This window comes from Coregonus lavaretus (genome assembly GCF_964263955.1).
Source record: "Coregonus lavaretus genome assembly, chromosome: 5".
In the NCBI taxonomy this organism is placed as follows: Eukaryota; Metazoa; Chordata; class Actinopteri; order Salmoniformes; family Salmonidae; genus Coregonus; species Coregonus lavaretus.
Genome location: NC_139992.1, coordinates 38,686,589 through 38,708,431, shown reverse-complemented (window position 1 = coordinate 38,708,431; position 21,843 = coordinate 38,686,589). Strand labels below are relative to the sequence as shown.

General features: G+C 45.8%; 1 protein-coding gene across 1 annotated transcript in view; it reads left to right on the top strand.

Annotated features, from left to right (window-relative positions):
• LOC311129138 (small subunit processome component 20 homolog) overlaps positions 1-21,843 on the top strand; it is a gene marked incomplete at its 3' end in the record, with an annotated part of 28,405 nt that overhangs the window by 2,456 nt on the left and 4,106 nt on the right. Inside the window, 46 exon segments of the mRNA XM_084161431.1 lie at positions 2,433-2,621; positions 2,772-2,853; positions 2,944-3,081; positions 3,229-3,384; positions 3,624-3,785; positions 4,076-4,288; positions 4,522-4,930; positions 5,092-5,197; positions 5,416-5,566; positions 5,669-5,728; positions 5,888-6,055; positions 6,165-6,241; positions 6,351-6,430; positions 6,526-6,793; positions 6,998-7,168; positions 7,305-7,395; positions 7,597-7,682; positions 8,420-8,545; positions 8,678-8,844; positions 9,234-9,442; positions 9,972-10,195; positions 10,415-10,421; positions 10,423-10,654; positions 10,966-11,110; positions 11,884-11,971; positions 12,436-12,579; positions 12,760-12,813; positions 12,933-13,085; positions 13,424-13,579; positions 13,700-13,840; positions 14,415-14,552; positions 14,645-14,784; positions 16,851-16,939; positions 17,048-17,436; positions 17,537-17,676; positions 17,787-17,943; positions 18,648-18,746; positions 18,911-19,078; positions 19,248-19,414; positions 19,536-19,680; positions 19,909-20,025; positions 20,151-20,321; positions 20,886-21,017; positions 21,213-21,323; positions 21,490-21,569; positions 21,677-21,746. Coding sequence (XP_084017557.1) covers positions 2,433-2,621; positions 2,772-2,853; positions 2,944-3,081; positions 3,229-3,384; positions 3,624-3,785; positions 4,076-4,288; positions 4,522-4,930; positions 5,092-5,197; positions 5,416-5,566; positions 5,669-5,728; positions 5,888-6,055; positions 6,165-6,241; positions 6,351-6,430; positions 6,526-6,793; positions 6,998-7,168; positions 7,305-7,395; positions 7,597-7,682; positions 8,420-8,545; positions 8,678-8,844; positions 9,234-9,442; positions 9,972-10,195; positions 10,415-10,421; positions 10,423-10,654; positions 10,966-11,110; positions 11,884-11,971; positions 12,436-12,579; positions 12,760-12,813; positions 12,933-13,085; positions 13,424-13,579; positions 13,700-13,840; positions 14,415-14,552; positions 14,645-14,784; positions 16,851-16,939; positions 17,048-17,436; positions 17,537-17,676; positions 17,787-17,943; positions 18,648-18,746; positions 18,911-19,078; positions 19,248-19,414; positions 19,536-19,680; positions 19,909-20,025; positions 20,151-20,321; positions 20,886-21,017; positions 21,213-21,323; positions 21,490-21,569; positions 21,677-21,746 — 6,766 coding nt within the window.

Below are 21,843 nucleotides of genomic sequence, written 5' to 3'. Positions count from 1 at the left end.
GTGTGTGTGTGTGTGTGTACCTGAGATTACAGTGTCTGTGTGTGTACCTGAGATTACTGTGTGTGTACGTGTACCTGAGATTACAGTGTGTGTGTGTGTACCTGAGATTACAGAGTGTGTGTGTGTGTGTGTGTACCTGAGATTACAGTGTCTGTGTGTGTACCTGAGATTACTGTGTGTGTGTGTACGTGTACCTGAGATTACTGTGTGTGTACCTGAGATTACTGTGTGTGTACCTGAGATTACAGTGTGTGTGTGTGTACCTGAGATGACTGTGTGTGTGTGTACCTGAGATGACTGTGTGTGTGTGTGTGTACCTGAGATGACTGTGTGTGTGTACCTGAGATGACTGTGTGTGTGTGTACCTGACATTACTGTGTGTGTGTGTACCTGAGATTACTGTGTGTGTGTGTACGTGTACCTGAGATTACTGTGTGTGTGTGTACGTGTACCTGAGATTAGTGTGTGTGTGTACCTGAGATTACTGTGTGTGTGTGTACCTGAGATTACAGTGTGTGTGTGTGTGTGTGTACCTGAGATTACTGTGTGTGTGTGTGTACGTGTACCTGAGATTACAGTGTGTGTGTGTACCTGAGATTACTGTGTGTGTGTGTACCTGAGATTACTGTGTGTGTGTGTACCTGAGATTACAGTGTGTGTGTGTACCTGAGATTACTGTGTGTGTATGAGTACCTGAGATTACTGTGTGTGTGTGTGTACCTGAGATTACAGTGTGTGTGTGTACCTGAGATTACTGTGTGTGTGTGTACCTGAGATTACAGTGTGTTTGTATGTGTACCTGAGATTACAGTGTGTGTGTGTACCTGAGATTACAGTGTGTGTGTGTGGACCTGAGATTACAGTGTGTGTGTGTACCTGAGATTACAGTGTGTGTGTGTGTGTGTGTACCTGAGATTACAGTGTCTGTGTGTGTACCTGAGATTACTGTGTGTGTACGTGTACCTGAGATTACAGTGTGTGTGTGTGTACCTGAGATTACAGAGTGTGTGTGTGTGTACCTGAGATTACAGTGTCTGTGTGTGTACCTGAGATTACTGTGTGTGTGTGTACGTGTACCTGAGATTACTGTGTGTGTACCTGAGATTACTGTGTGTGTACCTGAGATTACAGTGTGTGTGTGTGTACCTGAGATTACTGTGTGTGTGTACCTGAGATTACAGTGTGTGTGTACCTGAGATTACTGTGTGTGTGTGTACCTGAGATTACTGTGTGTGTGTGTACGTGTACCTGAGATTACTGTGTGTGTGTGTACGTGTACCTGAGATTACAGTGTGTGTGTGTGTACCTGAGATTACAGTGTGTGTGTGTGTACCTGATATTACAGTGTGTGTGTGTGTACCTGATATTACAGTGTGTGTGTACCTGAGATTACTGTGTGTGTGTGTACCTGAGATTACAGTGTGTGTGTGTACCTGAGATTACTGTGTGTGTGTGTGTGTACCTGAGATTACTGTGTGTGTACCTGAGATTACAGTGTGTGTGTGTACCTGAGATTACTGTGTGTGTGTGTGTGTACCTGAGATTACTGTTTGTGTGTGTACGTGTACCTGAGATTAGTGTGTGTGTGTACCTGAGATTACTGTGTGTGTGTGTACCTGAGATTACAGTGTGTGTGTGTGTGTGTACCTGAGATTACTGTGTGTGTGTGTGTACGTGTACCTGAGATTACAATGTGTGTGTACCTGAGATTACTGTGTGTGTGTGTACCTGAGATTACAGTGTGTGTGTGTACCTGAGATTACAGTGTGTGTGTGTGTGTGTGTGTGTACCTGAGATTACTGTGTGTGTGTGTACCTGAGATTACTGTGTGTGTGTGTGTACCTGAGATTACTGTGTGTGTACGTGTACCTGAGATTACTGTGTGTGTGTGTACGTGTACCTGAGATTACAGTGTGTGTGTGTGTACCTGAGATTACAGTGTGTGTGTGTACCTGAGATTACAGTGTGTGTGTGTACCTGAGATTACTGTGTGTGTGTGTGTGTACCTGAGAGTATTGTGTGTGTGTGTACCTGAGATTACTGTGTGTGTGTGTGTGTACCTGAGATTACTGTGTGTGTGTGTACCCGAGATTACTGTGTGTGTGTGTGTGTGTACCTGAGATTACAGTGTCTGTGTGTGTACCTGAGATTACTGTGTGTGTACGTGTACCTGAGATTACAGTGTGTGTGTGTGTACCTGAGATTACAGTGTGTGTGTGTGTACCTGAGATTACAGTGTGAGGCTGAGGAGGATGGTACAAATTCAATAGGAAATGTTCTGTAGAATATGTTTCAAAATTTGCCTGTAAAGAATGCACACATGTCATGTGGAAACAAACGTAATGTTTGTTCTTCATTGGCAAAGTTGTTGCTTGCAGTGTGTGTGTGCGCGCGCCCTGCAAATGATTACTTTTGTCTCCGTTCTCCATCAGCCTGGTGGTCCAGCTGGCTAGGGACCTCCAGATGGATTTCTACCCCCACTTCCCTGACTTCTTCGTCCTCATCACCTCTCTCCTGGAGACCCAGGACACAGAGATACTGGAGTGGGCCTTCACCTGCCTCTCCTACCTCTACAAGTACCTCTGGAGACTCATGGTCAAGGACATGACCAAAATGTACAGGTGAGACTGGGCCTTAGGCCTACCTGGCTGCAGTAGGAGTAGACAGATGGTGCTAGAAGCTCTAGCATTATTGTTGTTATTGTTTCCTATCTATGGCATATTTTTATAGATGACATCAGTGTTTAATTATCTCTCCTTCCCCCCCTACAGCTTGTACAGCACACTGTTGGCGCACAAGAAGGAACACATACGAAAGTTTGCGGCAGAGAGTTTTTCTTTTCTGATGAGAAAGGTGTGTTGTGGTCGTACCTAGTTGACATCCAGTGGTTATGAAATCAGATCTAATTGAATAGATTGAATAAATTGCATTTATACCCCCCAGGTGCCAGACCTTGACGCCCTTCTCAACCACATGTTCCTAGACCTGGAGGAGCACCCTGGGAAGGCAGAGGGGGTGGGACAGCTGCTGTTTGAGATGTGTAAAGGAGTCCGCAACATGTTCCACTCCTGCGCTGGCACGGTGAGTTCATTAGGTTACACAGTAGGAAATAAAAGATTAGACTCTGAGAAAAAGGTTAACAAAGTGGAGTCTAATGCATGTATATTCAGTTGATCTTATATTATTTATGACAGATCTTTCATTCACATCCTCTTTCCTCTCCTCCAGGCCCTCCCAGTAGCTCTGAGGAAGCTAGGACCAAGCGCTGACCAGGAAGTCTCTCTACCCTGGGATGCTGTCAGAGACTCACTGGATCAAATGGCCCAGGCAGCAGCCAATCACGTAGAGAAAGAGCACTTCCTGGTTCTGTGGGAGTCTCTACAGGTTAGGGAGCATTTTTACCTCACAACTGGATCCGCATAGTGCCAATGTAAGCTCTTTGTAGGTCTGTGTGGCTGAATGATGGGTTGTCTTGTCTGTCTCAAAGCCTGTGTGACAGATAGGTTATTGTCATGTCTCTGTCGGACTGTTTGAGTGATACTGTTCATTATCCTGGTCCAGGGCTGTTTAACTGTGACTGAGGGCGTGTCCCGTGTCTAAATCATGTTGTTGTCTTTCTCTAGACGTGTGTGAGTGAGGTCCTACGGAACCTGAATAAGACAGATGTTGATGAGGAGGAGGAGGGTCAGGCCTCCGAGCACTTGGAGCGTCTGCTCTTCATCCTCCACACCCTGGTGGGACACCGCAACGGAGACAAGATCACCAAGCCAGACACTGTCTGTCAGGTAGGGCCCGCGGTCACCATTTATCTGTGCGACATGAATAAGTAATACTAAGAATAAGCATGGAGTATGTTCTGTATTCAGAGGCTGTGTGTGTGTCTGTATGTATTTGACCGTCTCCGCTTATACTGTATATATTTAAAAGAAGAAGAATACTTTATTGTGTCCATTTGATTTTCAGATCACATAAATGTGTCTTTTGCCTGAACTTAGTTTGGGTTCAAATCTGACTGTTGGTGTCATATTATGTATAGATTCCTCTGATGTTTTTGTCCTTCTCTGTGCCTCTGTAGACAGTTCATGAGTTGCTCCAGACCCCAGCCCTCCCAGGACCCTGCTGTAGACTAGTGCTCCAGATCATCTCCTCTCTACTGCTGGGGGAGAATGTCTCACTACCAAACATAGTCACACAGGACACGGTCAAAATGGTGTTCAGCAGTGGGATGGACCAGGACCTGATACTGGAGTTCACTAAGGAGATGTTCACCATGAAACGGTTTGAACAGGTACATCGAGTCATCTCATCAACAATACACCAGGCAATTTCATCCTAGCTGACTCCAAAAGAGTAAGCTCCCTTCACATGACATAGATTAACATAATCTCTCTCTCTCCTTTCTGCCACTCCTTTCATCTTTATTTCTCTCTCCTCTTTTCTGCCTTTCCCTTCATCTCTCTCCCTCCCTCTCTCTCTCCATCTCTCCTCACCCTTCCCTCCCTCTTCTCTCTCTGTCTCCAGTTTTTCCTGCCCTGCCTGCTACAGTACCTAGAGGGGTTGTTCTCCAGTGTAGACTCTGTGTCTCGTCACTCTGCCCTGGAGGTGCTGGTCAGTCTCATCCTGGCCAAAGCCCCGCCCCCTACTGACGGCTCCATGGCCTTCGAGACCTACCCCCTGGACTTCACCGGAAAGACCCCCGGTAAGGAGCCAGGTGATGGGACAGAGAAGGTGTCAGTACCAGAGTTGATCCTCTCTCTGATCAGCCTACCCCAGGACCAGAACCAGACCATCACTGACCTGTCCCTGCCCTGGGCAGCCCTGGTCCTCCTGCCCCATCTCAGACCGCTGGCAGCAGGGAGTGTCGTTCCCAGTCTGACAGCCCTCATCAATCGCCTGCTGCTGAATGTGGAGAGTAAAGTGCTCGGGAAAGGTATGTACTGTACTGCCCTTGTTTGTTCTTATCTGATATACAGATTAACCATGTGTTCCATTCAATGCATATTTGTTCTAACTCCTAACCATCCCTCCAGTAGTAACCCACGAGCTGGAACAATAAAGATCTCTCCCTTTTTCTGTCCTCTCTCCATCCAGGCGGTCTGTTTGTGGCCAGGCAGGCCCTCAGCTCTCTGCTCAGTCTGAATGGATCTGCTGAGGTGCTCTCCCTGGTGCCAGTGGAGCGGGTCAAGACCATCATCCAGTAAGTAGAGTGGAGAAATATCACAAACTCTTGGAGAGTAGTTCCGTTTCGTGTGAATAACTGCTGTGACGAGAGATAAAGCTTTGGATTGGTACAGTAAATCTGTGTGGGTTTTTTGGTGCCATGAATGTTTGGCTATATAATCTGGAAACTGGTTTTGTTCTAGTAATTAGTGGACTTTGACCCTGATCAACTTCCTGTGTTTGTGTGTGTCACAGGAAGTTCCCTACAGACATGTCGGCTCTGTTGCTAGGAGACCTCTACTACACCCGGCTGTCAGTCAACGGCTGCTCCGAGCACCTATCCCACAGTGCACTGCTCGACCTGCACCAGATGCTGCACGTCAACCTCTCCTCCAGCAGCTCCAAAGTATGGAAGTATATTTAATTATTTTTTTAGTTGTAATTAATTTGGGTACTTTATTAGTTGTGATTCAACTGTGACCTAACTACACATCGCTTCCTCCCTCAGATCCGCTTGCTGACTCTGAGGATTCTGACCCACTTTGAGGCAGAGCTCAAACCGTCAGAGGTTGGTACAGAACAATCAAATGATGTCTTGTAAATGGATAATTCTGACTTTATTTGTTCAAGTTAATTGAATTCATTCGCATGGCAGAAGATAATTGAGAGAACTTTCCATTTCAGCCTAAATGGACAATAATAACACTTTTGAACTTTGTGTTCTCAGGGTGAGGAGAGTGTGGAGATCCAGCCTGTGTTTGCAGTGTGTTTTCAGGCTGAGTTGGTCCCTGCCTCAGTGCAGGACTACAGAGAGAAGCTGCTGCACCTCAGGAAGCTCAGACACGACCTGGTACAGAGATCACTACCCCAGGGGCAACAAGGGACCTTCCAACAGGTACCCAGAACATAGAACGTAGATTTGGAACCTAGAACGTAGATTTAGAACATTGATGAACGTTTGATTATCATAGTGGATGGTTAAGTTCTGCGTCTTCCATTTGCAGGTGCCTCTACGCTATCTTATTTCCATGCTGTTCATCAACTTCAAACCCCTGTGGGATCCAGTCATTGAACTCATAGTGTAAGTACACAAAACACACAACCCCAATAAATCTAAAGTGTCATACTCTATGACGTTTTAACCCCCAGTAACGCATTTCATCTCTTCCTCATGTTGTCGCTCTCTCCAGGACCCATGCCAGAGGAATGGAAAACAAAGACTTCTGGAAGGTCTACCATGAGCATCTGGAGTTGGTGGCAGGTCTTGCTGGTGAGTGCATGCTCATTTGTGATCTGTTTTTTAACACTGTGATGAGCTATTTCTGTTGACGTATAAAACTATCAAGTACATTTTCTGTCTAACAGAAAAGGAGCTGCGTGAAGGTGACGATGATGCCGATAATGAATGCGAAGATGGAGGCTCGGAGCTGCAAGGGGAGCCGGGCTGTGATGTCATCGAGAGCGGGGAAGTGGGGGTGCTCTTCCTGCAGCATCTGAAGATGACCTCTGACCCCAGCGAGAGGACAGACTTCACTAACTTCAGGGGCCTGCTGTGGAGGGCCATGGCTCTGGTCCCTGACCGTGTAGAACCACGCAGTAGGGAGCTCAGTCCACTGATGCTACGATTCATCAGGTTAGTCCTATACTATACCCTAGGCATGACCAGATACTGCAGCCTTACACACTACACTGCCCTCATACAGAGAGGAACCTCAGATCTTTTCATTTTGAAGAGGAGGAGACAAGATGCAATAAATCTAGGGAAGGTTTTTGAGAATGAGCCTCATTGTCCACTGTCTTAACTGACCCAATGCCCCTCCCCTCTCATGATTGGAAGGAATGAGTTTTACCCAGCTGACCTACTGGTGGCTCCTACTCAGGACCTGAGGAAGAGGAGCAGTCCTGCTGCCATGGAGGCTAGCATTGCGGGAGAGGAAGAGGAGGACAGGGAGGAAGAGGAGGAGGCTAGACCAGAGAGGAAGATGCCACCAAAAAGAGCAGCAGCCAAGTAAGAGATGATCACGTTGAAGATTTTGTAAATAAAACATGTATTTTTGTTTCACAATACTTTTTCAGTTTTATTATTTCATTAAAAAAATTATCAAATATAGCATTTTCTAAAGACATTTAATTTCTTTCCACAGGCAACTCATCGCTCACCTGAAGGTGTTTGCCAAGTTCACCAACCCTCGCTCTCTGTACCTGGAGAATAGCCTCAATGAGCTGTATACTCAGGTAAACTTATCTATCTCACCTATCATCATCAATTTACTCTCAGCTGTTCTCACCAGTCATACTATATGCCTATTTAGCCTGCATTGACTGAATACTCCATTAAACTTACTCATCTGACCCGTTATCAGCCTATCTTCCTAAACAGTAGGTAGTCTCCGTCAGTGTACTCCTATCAGTGTGTGACTGTGTGTCTCTGTTCAGTTGCTGTGTCACCAGGACCAGCAGATCCAGAGGGCAGCTTTGGAGTGTGTTCTGACCTACAAAGACCCCAACGTCCTCCCCTACAAGTACGTTTGCTCTCTGGCTTATTTCCGAACGACACTCTCATCTTATCTCTTGTTTTAACATACATTCAGTCCTTTTACAGTGTGCCAGGCATAAAACGTCCTTTCCAAGATGACCATTTAACATTTTTGTTCAGATGATTGGAGTAAAATATACTGGAATAACTGTTAGTTATGGACTCCCGGTCTCTCAATGGGAGTCATTGTTACCAGTACTGATAGAGATCAGAGACATCACTGACCCTCTCAGGTTCCACTGAGCAGGAATGTTAACCTCCACCCAGACCCACAGATCTGACAGGAGTTCCTCTATTAACTTCCCTTATTAAAATATCAATTTACTAACCATTTCCCATCTAACAGCACTGCAAACAGTATGATGGAAGGAAATAAGGGTAGTGCTCTTCTGTTATTTAATTTCCCATAATGTACCACTGACCTAGTTCACAGAATCACCCTGGAGACTCTGTGTAGTGTAGACCCTGTCAACAACATTGCTCTGGTGCCTCTTTGAAGCTGTACAGGCCAATAGGCGTATAGAGTTGCTAATATATCTTGATTCAATATCTCGTGGCAGGCCATTTGATACAATGTCTTTCTGTGTTTGATGTGTCCTGTGATATAGTAATGAAATGTCTTCATCTGATGTCTTTGTTTGTATCTGAAATGTCCTGTGCTTCTGGACCTAAAGTCCTGCGCTATTGAACGTCTTTGACTGATGTGTTGACTGTTGTGTTCAGGGAGAATCTGGAGAGGCTGCTGGATGACAAATACTTTAAGGATGAGATCGTTCACTTCAACGTCTCAGAGGAGGAGGCCGTGGTGGACGCCTCACACAGGGCCCAGCTTATCCCACTGCTTATGAGGTGTGTGATTACTCTTGTGTGTGTGTGTCACGTCTTCATGTTAAATTTAAACTTGTGGCCTATTTGTGCGTCACCTTTACTACTCCAATATAACCAACCCATCCTCCCTCTCCTCTAACCTTACCTCTGTAGGGTTCTGTTTGGCCGGATGCGCAGTAAGACCGGCAGTAAGTTCCAGGGCAAGTCTGGCGCTGTGCAGCGTTCCTCCATCGTGCTGAGGTTCCTGGCAGGATGCCAGTCTGAGGAGCTGGGCATGTTCATTGACCTCCTGCTGGAGCCCGTCTGCCACCACGGACAAGGTAGGGTGCCCACTGCCATGTGATATACAACCTGTATGGGAGTGGAGTGCTTCTCGTCTTATTGCTCACTGTATGGCTCTGTTGCTCTCTGTCTCATTGGTCTATTCTGCCATTATATTGTAGCTTCAGCCTAGTTGTGTGTGTGGACTTGTTTGTTTTAAAGGTAGGACATATGAACACTTAGAACTCTTCTCTCTCTCTCCTCTCTCTCTCTCTCTCTCTCTTCTCTCTCTCTCTCTCTCCTCTCTCTCTCTCCTCTCTCTCTCTCTCTCTCTCTCTCCTCTCTCTCTCTCCTCTCTCCTCTCTCTCTCTCTCTCTCTCTCCTCTCTCTCTCTCTCTCTCTCTTTCTCTCTCTCTCTCTCTCCCCCCTCCTCCCTCCTTCTCTCCAGGTCTGTGTTTAGCTGCAGTAGACAAGGCGATAGCCGAGACAGACTCCTCTGCCGTCCTTCCTCTGGGGCGGCAGCACAGCCTGCTGAACATAGTCAACACAGTCATCAGTAAACTGGGCCACCTCATCCACACACACCTGCCCAAGGTGCTGCAGATCCTACTGTGTGTCACCGCCTCCGTCTCCACCATCCTCAACCAGAGAGAACAGGTATATACACAGCCGGAGGGTCTCACTGTCTCACATAGGCTTAGTCTTGAGAAACCTGCTGTATATTCTGTGTTGGACCAAGGGCCGTATTTATCAAGCATCTCAGAGTACGAGTGCTGATTTACGATCATTTTTGCACAGAGCACTCCTACTCTGAGAAGCTTGATAATAAGCTCCTGGTCTCTCTTGAGAAATACGTTTAGTAAAAGTCAGTAACTCTGGTCTTGGTCAGGAGCTGCAGTGTAGCCATTGTGGCAGTATGCCGCAGCTGGCCCTCTAAGACCTATACTAGAACAGGAGGCTCAGAGAAGCCTGCCCTGGCAGTTGCAGGTGTGAGCATGTATAAAGCATTTTGATGTTCATGTATGATACTGCACACAGACATTCGTTTTTAGGACAAGTCAGTAACTCCTAAAAGTTGTTTTCTCACCTTGTATTTTCACTACTCTTTGCAGCTGAAAGGAAGGCTAAAAATAGATACAGGTTTTAAAGATAACTCCTAAATGTTTTTTTCCCTCTCTCTGCCCAGTTAAAGGCGGGCTGTATCGCTCCTCTGAAGAACCTGAGGCGCCTGGGGGTCCTGAGGATCCAGGACTTCTTTGATGGCTTCGACTCGTACAGCTTCACCCCAGACGAGCTAGACGCTGTCTTCCAGGCTATCGTCTGGCCCCAGGTCTGCCGTCTGCCCACAGAGAGCCCCTACTCCCCCACCCCCCTCCTCAAACTCATCCACGTCTGGAGCAAGAACGCCAGGTAAGCTTAACAAACAGTCTTTGTGTTGAGAGTTCAGCTACACTAAGGCTAAGTCTTTTCACAATGAGATCAGTAAATTAATGGGAGAATGTTTCTGGCAACAATCCAGTTTACAGTGAGGAACTAGGAGGAATTTGCAATGACCCACTGGCAGGTGACAGATTAAACCTGCCTGAAAATGACCACCTTCTTTCCTCTTCTTCTCTCCTCTTCTCTCAGGTACTTCCCCCCTCCTGGCCAAGCAGCAGTCTGGTCACCCGGAGTGTGACGTCCTCCTCAACGTGTTCGCCCTGCTCTCCGCCAAGAACGTCTCTACCCAGACTGTTGCCATGGTGATGGACATCGCCGAGTCCTTGGTGACCACGAAGGACCTTCTGGTTGAGGAGGGTGAGGAGTCGGAGCTGAGCGTCAACGGCAGTGTGTTCCCCCAGCCACCAGAGGGAGCTTACATTTCTGCAGGTGAGGCTGCTGGAAAACAGATAGAATACGCAAATGCAATGCTTACAGGGCCACTGCTAGAATATGCAAATGATACTAATAACAGTAAATACTAAACAGTATAACTAGGGACCAGAGTTTTTCCTCGTCAGGTTACATGGAAAAACTATGGGCCCTAGTAGGTATAAGCAAATGTAAAATGGGTATTATCCACAAAGTTTAACGTTTGTAATAAAAAGTTAAAAAATATATAGAAAAAATAACTTGAAATATTAACAAAGCATGCACATTGGTAATAGTGGTGAAAAGAATGGTTTGTTTGTGTTGTTCAGAGCATCTGACCCAGGGTGCCAGGCTGCTCCTGCCCCACATCTCCACCCTGCTACAGTACCTCAGTGGCATCGTACGCAACTCTGACAGACTCAAGAAGAAGAAGTTTAGATCCCAGGTGGCCAAGGAGCTCAACATCCTCTCAAAGTAAGTCCTTCGGTCCTCACATCCTTCTTCATCCTTTATGAAGGGTGATGACTCCTGTGCTGTGTTGATTTTATGTGATCATTGTAGACCTGGGCTCCAACCCTGTTCCTGGAGAGCTACCCTCTTGTAGGCTTTCTCTCCAACCCCAGTTGTTTACTAACCTGACTCAGCTTATTAACCAGCTAATTATTAGAATCAGATGCGCTAGATTATTATTGGATCGAAAACCTACAAGACGGTAGCTCTCCTGGAACAGGGTTGGAGAGCCCTGTTGTAGACAGTCATATATCTCTAATGCAACTGATCAGGCCCACCATTCATAGATGGCGTACTCTACCCTCTGCTCTTTGGGATCTTATCACAGTTCTCCTTCTCAGGTTTACATTTACATTACATTTTAGTCATTTAGCAGACGCTCTTATCCAGAGCGACTTACAGGAGCAATTAGGGTTAAGTGCCTTGCTCAAGGGCACATTTACGTCATTTAGCAGACGCTCTAGTCCAGAGCGACTCACAAATTGATGCATTCACCCTATAGCCAGTGGGATAACCACTTTACAAATTTTTTTTTTGGGGGGGGGGGGGGGGGGGGGGTAGAAGGATTACTTTATCCTATCCCAGGTATTCCTTACAGAGGTGGGGTTTCAAATGTCTCCGGAAGGTGGTGAGCGACTCCGCTGTGTGTGTGGGGGGGGGAGGTTTAAGGTTGTTGTATGGTGTTGATGATGGTTATGGTTTCTAGAGGCTAATGTGATGATCTCCCTCCTCTCCAGGATCAGCAGGTTTGTGAGTGATAAGGACCAGAGCTCAGTGCTCATCAGTCTGCTGCTGCCATACCTCCAGAAGGCCCGCAACCCACAGGTACAACAACATGTCACTGTTATGTTACTGTTCTAGTGATATGATATGTCTGTGTTGTGGTTATTTGTTTGTGTGTTTTCGTGCTGTGTTGGATTGTTCGAAGTAAACGTCATGCTAGCTTACGCCATGTTAAGGTTGTGTTATATGTATGTTTTACATTTACATTTTAGTCGTTTAGCAGACGCGCTTATCCAGAGCAACTTAGTTTTAGTGAGTGCATACATTATTCATACTGTTACATGAGCTCCCACTCATTATTGATCTATCCTGTCATTTCCTTGCATTGTGGTAGGTTTTATGTTATAGTGTTACACTCATGAGTATTTCCCGTGTAGCTCAGTTGGTAAAGCATAGCGCTTGCGACGCCAGGGTTGTGTATGCACTCACTACTGTAAGTCGCTCTGGATAAGAGCGTCTGCTAAATGACTCAAATGTAAACGTATTTCCCTTCCCTTGTGTTTCAGGAGACAGAGATTGACATCCTGGCTACAGTCCAGAACCTGCTGAGACAGTGTTCTGATCCCTCCTCCTTCCTCAAGCCTATCAGTAGACTGTTCTCCATCCTCCATAACAAGCTGCCAAGACAGGCCCTCACCTCCCTCTTCCAGGTAGGACCTCAAGCCCCCATAGCCTGATTCCAGATCTGTTTGTGCTGTTGTGCTCACTCATTGTCACATCTTTAGCTGCTGAAGCCAGGCCCTACATGCTTACCACTACTCATATCTAGTGGTCCATATGAATGTGATCTGAATGGCAGAGTGTTTACCTGTGTTTCTGTCTCCCAACAGACTCTGGCAGACCTGGATAGTGGACTGAAGTACATCACAGATACAGCTGCTAAGGTAGGGCTCGAAAAACCACACACAACATTCAAACGCACACACAAACACACACAGGCACAGACAACCCAGGTGCATCACACACAGTGATGTATAATCATTGCCCCTTTCTCTCCCTCTAGTTGAATGCGTTTGACAGTCGTCACCTGGACGAGGTCTACTTTGACGTGCGTCTCACAGCCTTCCAGGAGGCCACCAGGAGGATCAACGACATGGACACGCTGGACATGAACTTCATCTACACCATCATGCACAACTGCTTCGCCTCCTTCGAGGTGAGACCAACACACACATCACAAACACACAGGAGAGATCCGACACTACAGATGGTAGTTACACTACAGCCTGATCTTTTGACTATTGCATCGACTTTGGTAGTATTTTGGATTGCTCTCCTCTTATTTTAGATGTCCTATTCACTTATGAATCAATAAATTATATGTAGATTTTGACAAAACATTTGTGTCACAAAGTGCTTAACATGTATCCGTGCATGTCTGTGGTTTTTGCTCTTAATTTATTTGATGTGGAAATAATTTCCCCTTCAAGGAATATTAACAGTAATGTAATTCGTCCATTAATTAATTCAACTTTCTTCCTTCCTGTGTTGTAGATTGGAGACATGTCCCTGGCAGACAACGCCACCTTGTGTCTGTCTGCTGTCCTTACACGTCTGGCTGCAGTGGGCCGTGGAGAGGAGGAGTACAAGGAGATAGTACAGTACACCATACTGGACGCTGTCAGGAAAGGACTGAGGAGCAAGACTGAGGTTAGCACACACACACACACACGTACATCACAGAATACACACACACACACACACACACACACACACACACACACACACTAAAGTGAACTTGGGTCCAGTGTGTCTCTCCTGTGTTGTCAGAGTGTGCAGCATGACTACACCACAGTGCTGGCGTGTCTGGTGAAGACCTTCCCCACCCGTAGAGACTTCAGAGATCTGGTGCAGCTCACCGACTACAACGACCCTGAGTCGGACTTCTTTGAACACATGAAGCACATCCAGGTAAGACTTCAGCCACTGTTCCAATATTCACACCAGCATACTACATGGATTGAAGCAATGTATTGGGCATGCATTCTAAGTGGTATCAAATCAAATCAAATGTTATTTGTCACATGTGCCGAATACAACAGGTGTAGACCTTACAGTGAAATGCTTATTTATAAGCCCTTAACCAATAATGCAGTTTTAAGAAAGAATACCAAAAAAAATCACAAAGAAATACAATATAAAATAATACGAAATAAAAGTAACAAATAATTAAAGAGCAGCAGTAAAATAACAATAGCGAGGCTATATACAGGGGGTACCGGTACCAAGTCAATGTGCGGGGGCACCGGTTAGTCGAGGTAATTGAGGTAATATGTACATGTAGGTAGAGTTATTAAAGTGACTATGCATAGATAATAAACAGAGAGTAGCAGCAGCGTATGCTAGTATAGATATCGTAACATAGGAAAATGCACTGGTTAGCCTGGTATGGGGCAACTTGGATTGTAGCCATATAGCCGACGCTCTTCAAATGAGTCAGGAAGCATCGTGTTCAGCCCAGTGCTTAATGTTTTGTCTCTCTCAGATCCATCGTAGAGGTCGCGCTCTGAGGAAGTTCGCCAAGCAGCTGACGGAGGGTACGGTTGTGATGTCATCACGTTCCCTCCAGAACTTTATCATGCCCTACGCCATGACTGCCCTCTTCGACGAGAAGATGCTCAAGGTTAGTTACACAACACACTGACAAATGTTATCCTTCATTCTGGTGTGCGTACGTGTGTGTGTAACCTGTGTGTTTCTCTCTCTGTCCTGCAGAATGAGGGTATGACGTCAGCCTCAGTAGAAGTGGTAGGAGCTGTGTGTAGGAGACTGACCTGGTCTAAATACCTCTACTACCTTAAACACTTTGTTCACATACTGCACACTGGACAGGCTGAACAGAAACTGGCTGTCAGGTTGGTACTGTCTATGTCTGGGTGTCTGTCTGTGTGTATCAGTGGGTGATATACAGTGGGGAGAACAAGTATTTGATACACTGCCGATTTTGCAGGTTTTCCTACTTACAAAGCATGTAGAGGTCTGTAATTTTTATCATAGGTACACTTCAACTGTGAGAGACGGAATCTAAAACAAAAATCCAGAAAATCACATTGTATGATTTTTAAGTAATTAATTTGCATTTTATTGCATGACATAAGTATTTGATACATCAGAAAAGCAGAACTTAATATTTGGTACAGAAACCTTTGTTTGCAATTACAGAGATCATACGTTTCCTGTAGGTCTTGACCAGGTTTGCACACACTGCAGCAGGGATTTTGGCCCACTCCTCCATACAAACCTTCTCCAGATCCTTCAGGTTTCGGGGCTGTCGCTGGGCAATACGGACTTTCAGCTCCCTCCAAAGATGTTCTATTGGGTTCAGGTCTGGAGACTGGCTAGGCCACTCCAGGACCTTGAGATGCTTCTTACGGAGCCACTCCTTAGTTGCCCTGGCTGTGTGTTTCTGGTCGTTGTCATGCAGGAAGACCCAGCCACGACCCATCTTCAATGCTTTTACTGAGGGAAGGAGGTTGTTGGCCAAGATCTCGCGATACATGGCCTCTTCCATCCTCCCCTCAATACGGTGCAGTCGTCCTGTCCCCTTTGCAGAAAAGCATCCCCAAAGAATGATTTTTCCACCTCCATGCTTCACGGTTGGGATGGTGTTCTTGGGGTTGTACTCATCCTTCTTCTTCCTCCAAACACAGCGAGTGGTTTAGACCAAAAAGCTCTATTTTTGTCTCATCAGACCACATGACCTTCTCCCATTCCTCCTCTGGATCATCCAGATGGTCATTGGCAAACTTCAGACGGGCCTGGACATGCGCTGGCTTGAGCAGGGGGACCTTGCGTGCGCTGCAGAATTTTAATCCATGACGGCGTAGTGTGTTACTAATGGTTTTCTTTGAGACTGTGGTCCCAGCTCTCTTCAGGTCATTGACCAGGTCCTGTCGTGTAGTTCTGGGCTGAATCCCTCACCTTCCTCATGATCATTGGAGACTGGGCCTCCCGAGTGGCGCAGTGGTCTAAGGCACTGCATCGCAGTGCTAGCTGTGCCACTAGAGAACCTGGTTCGAATCCAGGCTTTGTCGTAGCCGGCCGCGACCGGGAGACCCATGTGGCGGCGCAGAATTGGCCCAGCGTCGTCCAGGGTAGGGGAGGGAATGGCCGGCAGGGATGTAGCTCAGTTGGTAGAGCATGTTGTTTGCAACGCCAGGGGTGTGGGTTCGATTCCCACGGGGAGTATGAAAAAATTAAATAAAAATGTATGCACTAACTGTAAGTCGCTCTGGATAAGAGCGTCTGCTAAATGACTAAAAATGTAAAAAAAATATATATATATTCATTGATGCCCCACGAGGTGAGGTCTTGCATGGAGCCCCAGACCGAGGGTGATTGATCGTCATCTTGAACTTCTTCCATTTTCTAATAATTGCGCCAACAGTTGTTGCCTTCTCACCAAGCTGCTTGCTTATTGTCCTGTAGCCCATCCCAGCCTTGTGCAGGTCTACAATTTTAACGCTGATGTCCTTACACAGCGCTCTGGTCTTGGCCATTGTGGAGAGGTTGGAGTCTGTTTGATTGAGTGTGTGGACAGGTGTCTTTTATACAGGTAACGAGTTCAACCAGGTGCAGTTAATACAGGTAATGAGTGGAGAACAGGAGGGCTTCTTAAAGGAAAAACTAACAGGTCTGTGAGAGCCGGAATTCTTACTGGTTGGTAGGTGATCAAATACTTCTGTCATGCAATAAAATGCAAATTAATTACTTAAAAATCATACAATGTGATTTTCTGGATTTTTGTTTTAGATTCCGTCTCTCACAGTTGAAGTGTACCTATGATAAAAATTACAGACCTCTACATGCTTTGTAAGTAGGAAAACCTGCAAAATCGGCAGTGTATCAAATACTTGTTCTCCCCACTGTATATGTTTGTTTTGCAGTAGTATTGTTGTCTCATACCTGTATCCATCCACAGTCTATTGGTGACTGTTCTGGAGGCGTTCCACTTTGACCATGATACTCTGGAGAGAGAAATGGAGGCAGCTAAGATCAGGGCCAAAGAGGGTGAGTGGACAGACTGGACACCGGTGACCAAGAGGTCCCAATGAAGTAGAATATCATTTCCATACCAAGTGTGTGATATCTTGATTGATGTTGCCTCTTTCTGTTTAGTTGTGAGCACCGTCGTTGATGAAGAAGGTGACGCGGAAGAGGAGGTGGCAGCTGTCGAATCAGAGGAGAGTGACACTGAGGAAGCCATGGAAACTGAAAGCATCAACAGCGACACGAAAACAACCACCATAGAAACAGCCGAGGTTGTTACTATGGAAACGGACGCTGCTGAGACTGTTGAGGGTGTTGCTATGGAAACGAATGCCACAGAATCTACAGCGGAGCCTAAAACTGTTCCGGTGAAGAAGCCGACCCCTTCCGCTACAGCCCCTGCAGCCCCCAGTGGATTACCCCAGAACAAAGCAGAGCTGGAGGCTCTGATCACCTCTATCCATGCCACTGTTCAAAATGCTGTCCTGCCCAGGCTACACAAGTGTCTCACCGCCAAGGTACACATACGCCAGTTGTACTTGCTGTCGTTGATCTTTTGGAATATGTCACCAATGCATGTTTAGTATTGTCGCAGAGTGATGACATCATTGTGTGTAGGTGAAGCGAGACGAGGAGTGCAAGGCAGTAAAGTCTAAGGATGTGAAGGAGGAGGAGGTGGCCAGAGTTCCTATAGCCTTCGCCATGGTCAAACTGATGCAGACACTACCCACGACCGTCATGGACGTCAACCTGCCTGGGTATGTACACCCAGTTCATGTAAACATGAATGTGGTACACCCTGTAAATGTGGATGTCTCGGGGAGTGAGGGTGTGTGCAGTATATAATAAACACTGTGTGTGTTGACAGCATCCTGATGAAGATGTGTGTGCTGCTGAGGAATCGTTTCCAGGAGATCAGAGACGTGGCTCGTAACACCCTGATTAAGATCATTGAGACTCTGGGGGTCAAATACTTGCAGTACCTACTAAAGGAGATGAAGTCCATTCTGGTTAAGGGCTACCAGGTAAACACTACAGCTAAATAGATTCCTCTGTCTTTTATTACAGATGGACCAGAGCCCTCGTCTCAGGCATTGGGCACGAGGGTGCGTTCCAAATGGCCTCTGGTCAAAAGTAGTGCACTACAAAGGGAATAGGGTGCTATTTGGGACGCAGTACCAAGACCACATTTACAGTGCCTAGTGAAAGTCTAAAAAGGGGATATCTTTATTTTTCTGTGGGACAATTACACACATTTCTATGCTAAAGACACACCAGAATGGCTTTTCTATAAGTGTTGAGTGTTCCTGAGTGGTCCGGTCTCAGTTCTAACTTAAATTTGTTTGAAAATGGATGTATGTTGCCTTAAGAGTTGTGGAAAGTTGGTAGAATCTTATTCAAAAATGATTCACACTTGTAATGGCTGCCAAAGGTGCTTCCACCAAGTATTAACTCTGGGGTGTGACTATATTTGCAATTAAGACGTTCATTTAAACAAAAGTTATTTCACTTCATAAATGTGGAGAAGGTTGTGTAGATCGGTAGAAAGAAAATCGAATGTAATCCCTTTTTAAATTTTTTATTGACTGTGTAGACTTTCACTAGCGACTGTGTATGTTTTTGAGACTGAGACTCCATCTCTGTCTGTCAATGTATCATTAAGTGAATTATTCCAAATGATATGACTTTGTTTTGATCCACTGACTCTCTCTCTCTCTCTCTCCCTCAGGTCCATGTGTTGACGTTCACAGTGTACCAGCTCCTGTCTCACCTCGCTCCTATACTGAAACCTGGAGACCTGGACCACTGCATGGGCCTGCTAATAGATGTAACTATTCTAACCTATACATTTACATTTGTGTTTATGTGTGTGTGTGTGTGTCCATGTGTGTGTGTCCATGTGCATAATCCATTTTGATACACAAACTTGTCTCGCCAGCTCTCCTTTCACACATCTCATACATCCACCATTGTTCCACCCCTCTCCTGTAGATCTTCAACAACGAGCTGTTTGGTGCAGTGGCTGAGGAGAAGGAGGTGAAGGGTATAGTCTCTAAGCTGATGGAGGCTCGCCACAGTAAGAGTATGGACTCCTATGAGTTCCTGGGCCAGTACTCTGGCAAGGACAGAGTCATACAACTCATACTGCCAATGAAAGATGTAAGTATCACTTATACATGACTGAAATTCCTTAGATTGCAAAGTCATCTGTTGATGTCCCCTGCTAACTGTGTGTATGTGGCTTTATTTATGTCGCGCTCTCGGTCTCTCTCGCCTTCTGTCTGAATCTCTCTGTCTCTCTTCCCCCTCTCTCTCTCTCTCTCTCTAGATCCTGGAGAACACAGCCAATCTGAAGACAGCCCGTCGTGCCCATGCAGTGTTGAAGAGGATAGTGTCAGGGCTACTGGTGAACCAGGCCATGGACCATCAGGCTGTACTACTGCTCAGCCACGGCCTGGTCTCAGAGAGTCTGCCCCTCGTCACCAAGAGGAACAAGTATGCACACACACACACACACACTGCATGCATGCTCATTTTTTCCTTGCTCTGTCTCTCACTCACTCACTGAGTCTCTCACGCAAATATTTGACATCATGTCTTTATTGTTTGTGTGTAGGGACAAAAAGCCCCAGGCCCCCCCGGACCCTCGCCTGCCCCCTCCCAGCTGTCTCCTCTTGCCCCCCACTCCAAAGAGAGGGGGACTGAAAGCCCCCGTCAGCAGCCGCACCAACATGCACATCCTAGTGGACACTGGACTCAGGGTAAACCAACCTAGCTACCCTCCTAAAACTTTCAGAAACTTTCTCACAGGCTTTCACACAGATTGACTAGAAGATCAAATATTGTTGTTTTGCGGCAAACAGGCATTAAGATAGACAACGAACAGTCCCGTGAACAGATGGTAACCAATGGCTGAATAGTGGTTTACTGTTCATTCATCTGTGGTCAGTTGAATGTTGGTTGACTGTTGTCACTCTGTCTCTGTCTAGCTGCTCCATATGAGTCTGAAGAAGTCCAAGGTGAACTCCTCTGAGGCCTCTGCTCTTGAGATGCTGGATCCCTTCTTTGCTCTGCTACTAGACTGTCTCAACTCCATGCACGTCAAGGTCAGTAGTGTGTGTGTGTGTGCATGTTGAGGAGTGTGTATACGTGTTGATCTCTGTGTGTGTGTGTCTAGAGAAGTGTGTGTGTGTCTGTATCTGAGAGTCTATCTCTCTCTCCGTGCCTCCAGGTGATAACAGAGGCTCTCTTAGCCTTTACGTTCCTGTTGCGGTTCCCCCTGCCAGCTGTAGAGCAGAGTGCAGGCCAGCTCACTAAGCAGCTGTTTGTCCTTCTCAAAGACTACTCCAAGGCTGGCGCTGCCCGCGGAGAGAACTTCCAACTCGTCCAGAACTGCTTCAAGGTAGCACAAGTGTTTGTTTCTATTCTGGAAATGGTTGAATTAATACATTTAATATAGTATCAATTATAAACCGGGTCGTTCGAGCCCTGGATTCTGATTGACTGAAAGCTGTGGTATATCAGACCATTAATTTTAATTTTTACTGCTCTAATTACATTGGTATCCAGTTTATAATAGCAATAAGGCACCTCATGGGTTTGTGGTATATGGCCAATATACCACGGCTAAGGGCTGTGTACTAGCACTCCGCGTTGCATCGTGCATAAGAACAGCTTTTAGCCGTGGTATATTGGCCATATACCACACCCCCTCGTGCCTTATTACTTAAATATACCATGGCTATGACGACTTGTTTACTGTTCTAATTACGTTGGTAACCAGTTTATAATAGCAATAAGGCACCACGGGCACACACACTGCCAAGGTGCCTTATTGCTTAAATATAATATCAACAGTACATTCATACCGCAATGCAAAAACATGCCATATTGTATGTTTGAATGATTTGAAATGACAGATGTGGCTATATCAAATGAATTGAATGATCCTTCTTTTCTCTGTCAGTCCATCACCATCCTAGTAAAGAACATGAAGACGCACAAGATAACTGAGACGCAGCTGCAAGTGCTGCTGGGTTACGCTGAGGAGGACATTTATGACCAATCACGTCAGGCGACAGCCTTCGGGCTGTTAAAGGTAGCTAACGCCCTCCAAATCTAGGAGAGAGATGGAGACCATACTTTATTGCTACAGCTAATACATCAGACCCCAACATTTTTATACCTTTATTTAACCAGACATATAGATGTATTATAATGAAAGTTTATAATGAAATTCTTATTCTGTCCTCTTCTGTAATATGTACTGCATCCTCTCTATCTCCCCCTACAGGCAATCCTGTCCAGGAAGCTGGTAGTACCAGAGATGGAGGAGCTGATGAAGAAAGTTGCCAAGCTGTCTGTTACCGGGCAGAACGGCATGATCAGGGTCCAGTGCAGACATGTACGGTTTTGTGTTTCTTTTTATATTCATATTTAAACCTGTATTTTACCGTTCATATTTTATTTTTGAAGGTGCCTTATAAAACAGTGGTTTACCTGTGCTTTAGGCAACCATTTTTATTATTTTTAGATTCTTATTTTAGTGTTTCTATTATTTTCACCTGTAGATTTACCAGAAGTATATCCTGGATTATCCTCTGGGGAAGAAACTGAGATCACATCTGGACTTTATCGTGGCCCAGCTCAGGTAGGATATATGTGTATTTAAAGGGATTTGTTATTTAATATGTATGTCGATTGTTTGTGACTTGTTTGATACTAAAATCTCTCTCTCTGTCTCTCTGTGTGTGTTAGTTATGAGTTTGACACAGGAAGAGAGGCTGCTCTGGAGATGATGGCCTATATCTTCCAGACCTTCCCTCAGGTATCCAAGACAACTCCTGACACACACATCCCATAATTACCTGAGTTAGACTCGCAGTAACTCTGTTCGCTTTCTACACACACTGCTCCTGGTAGAA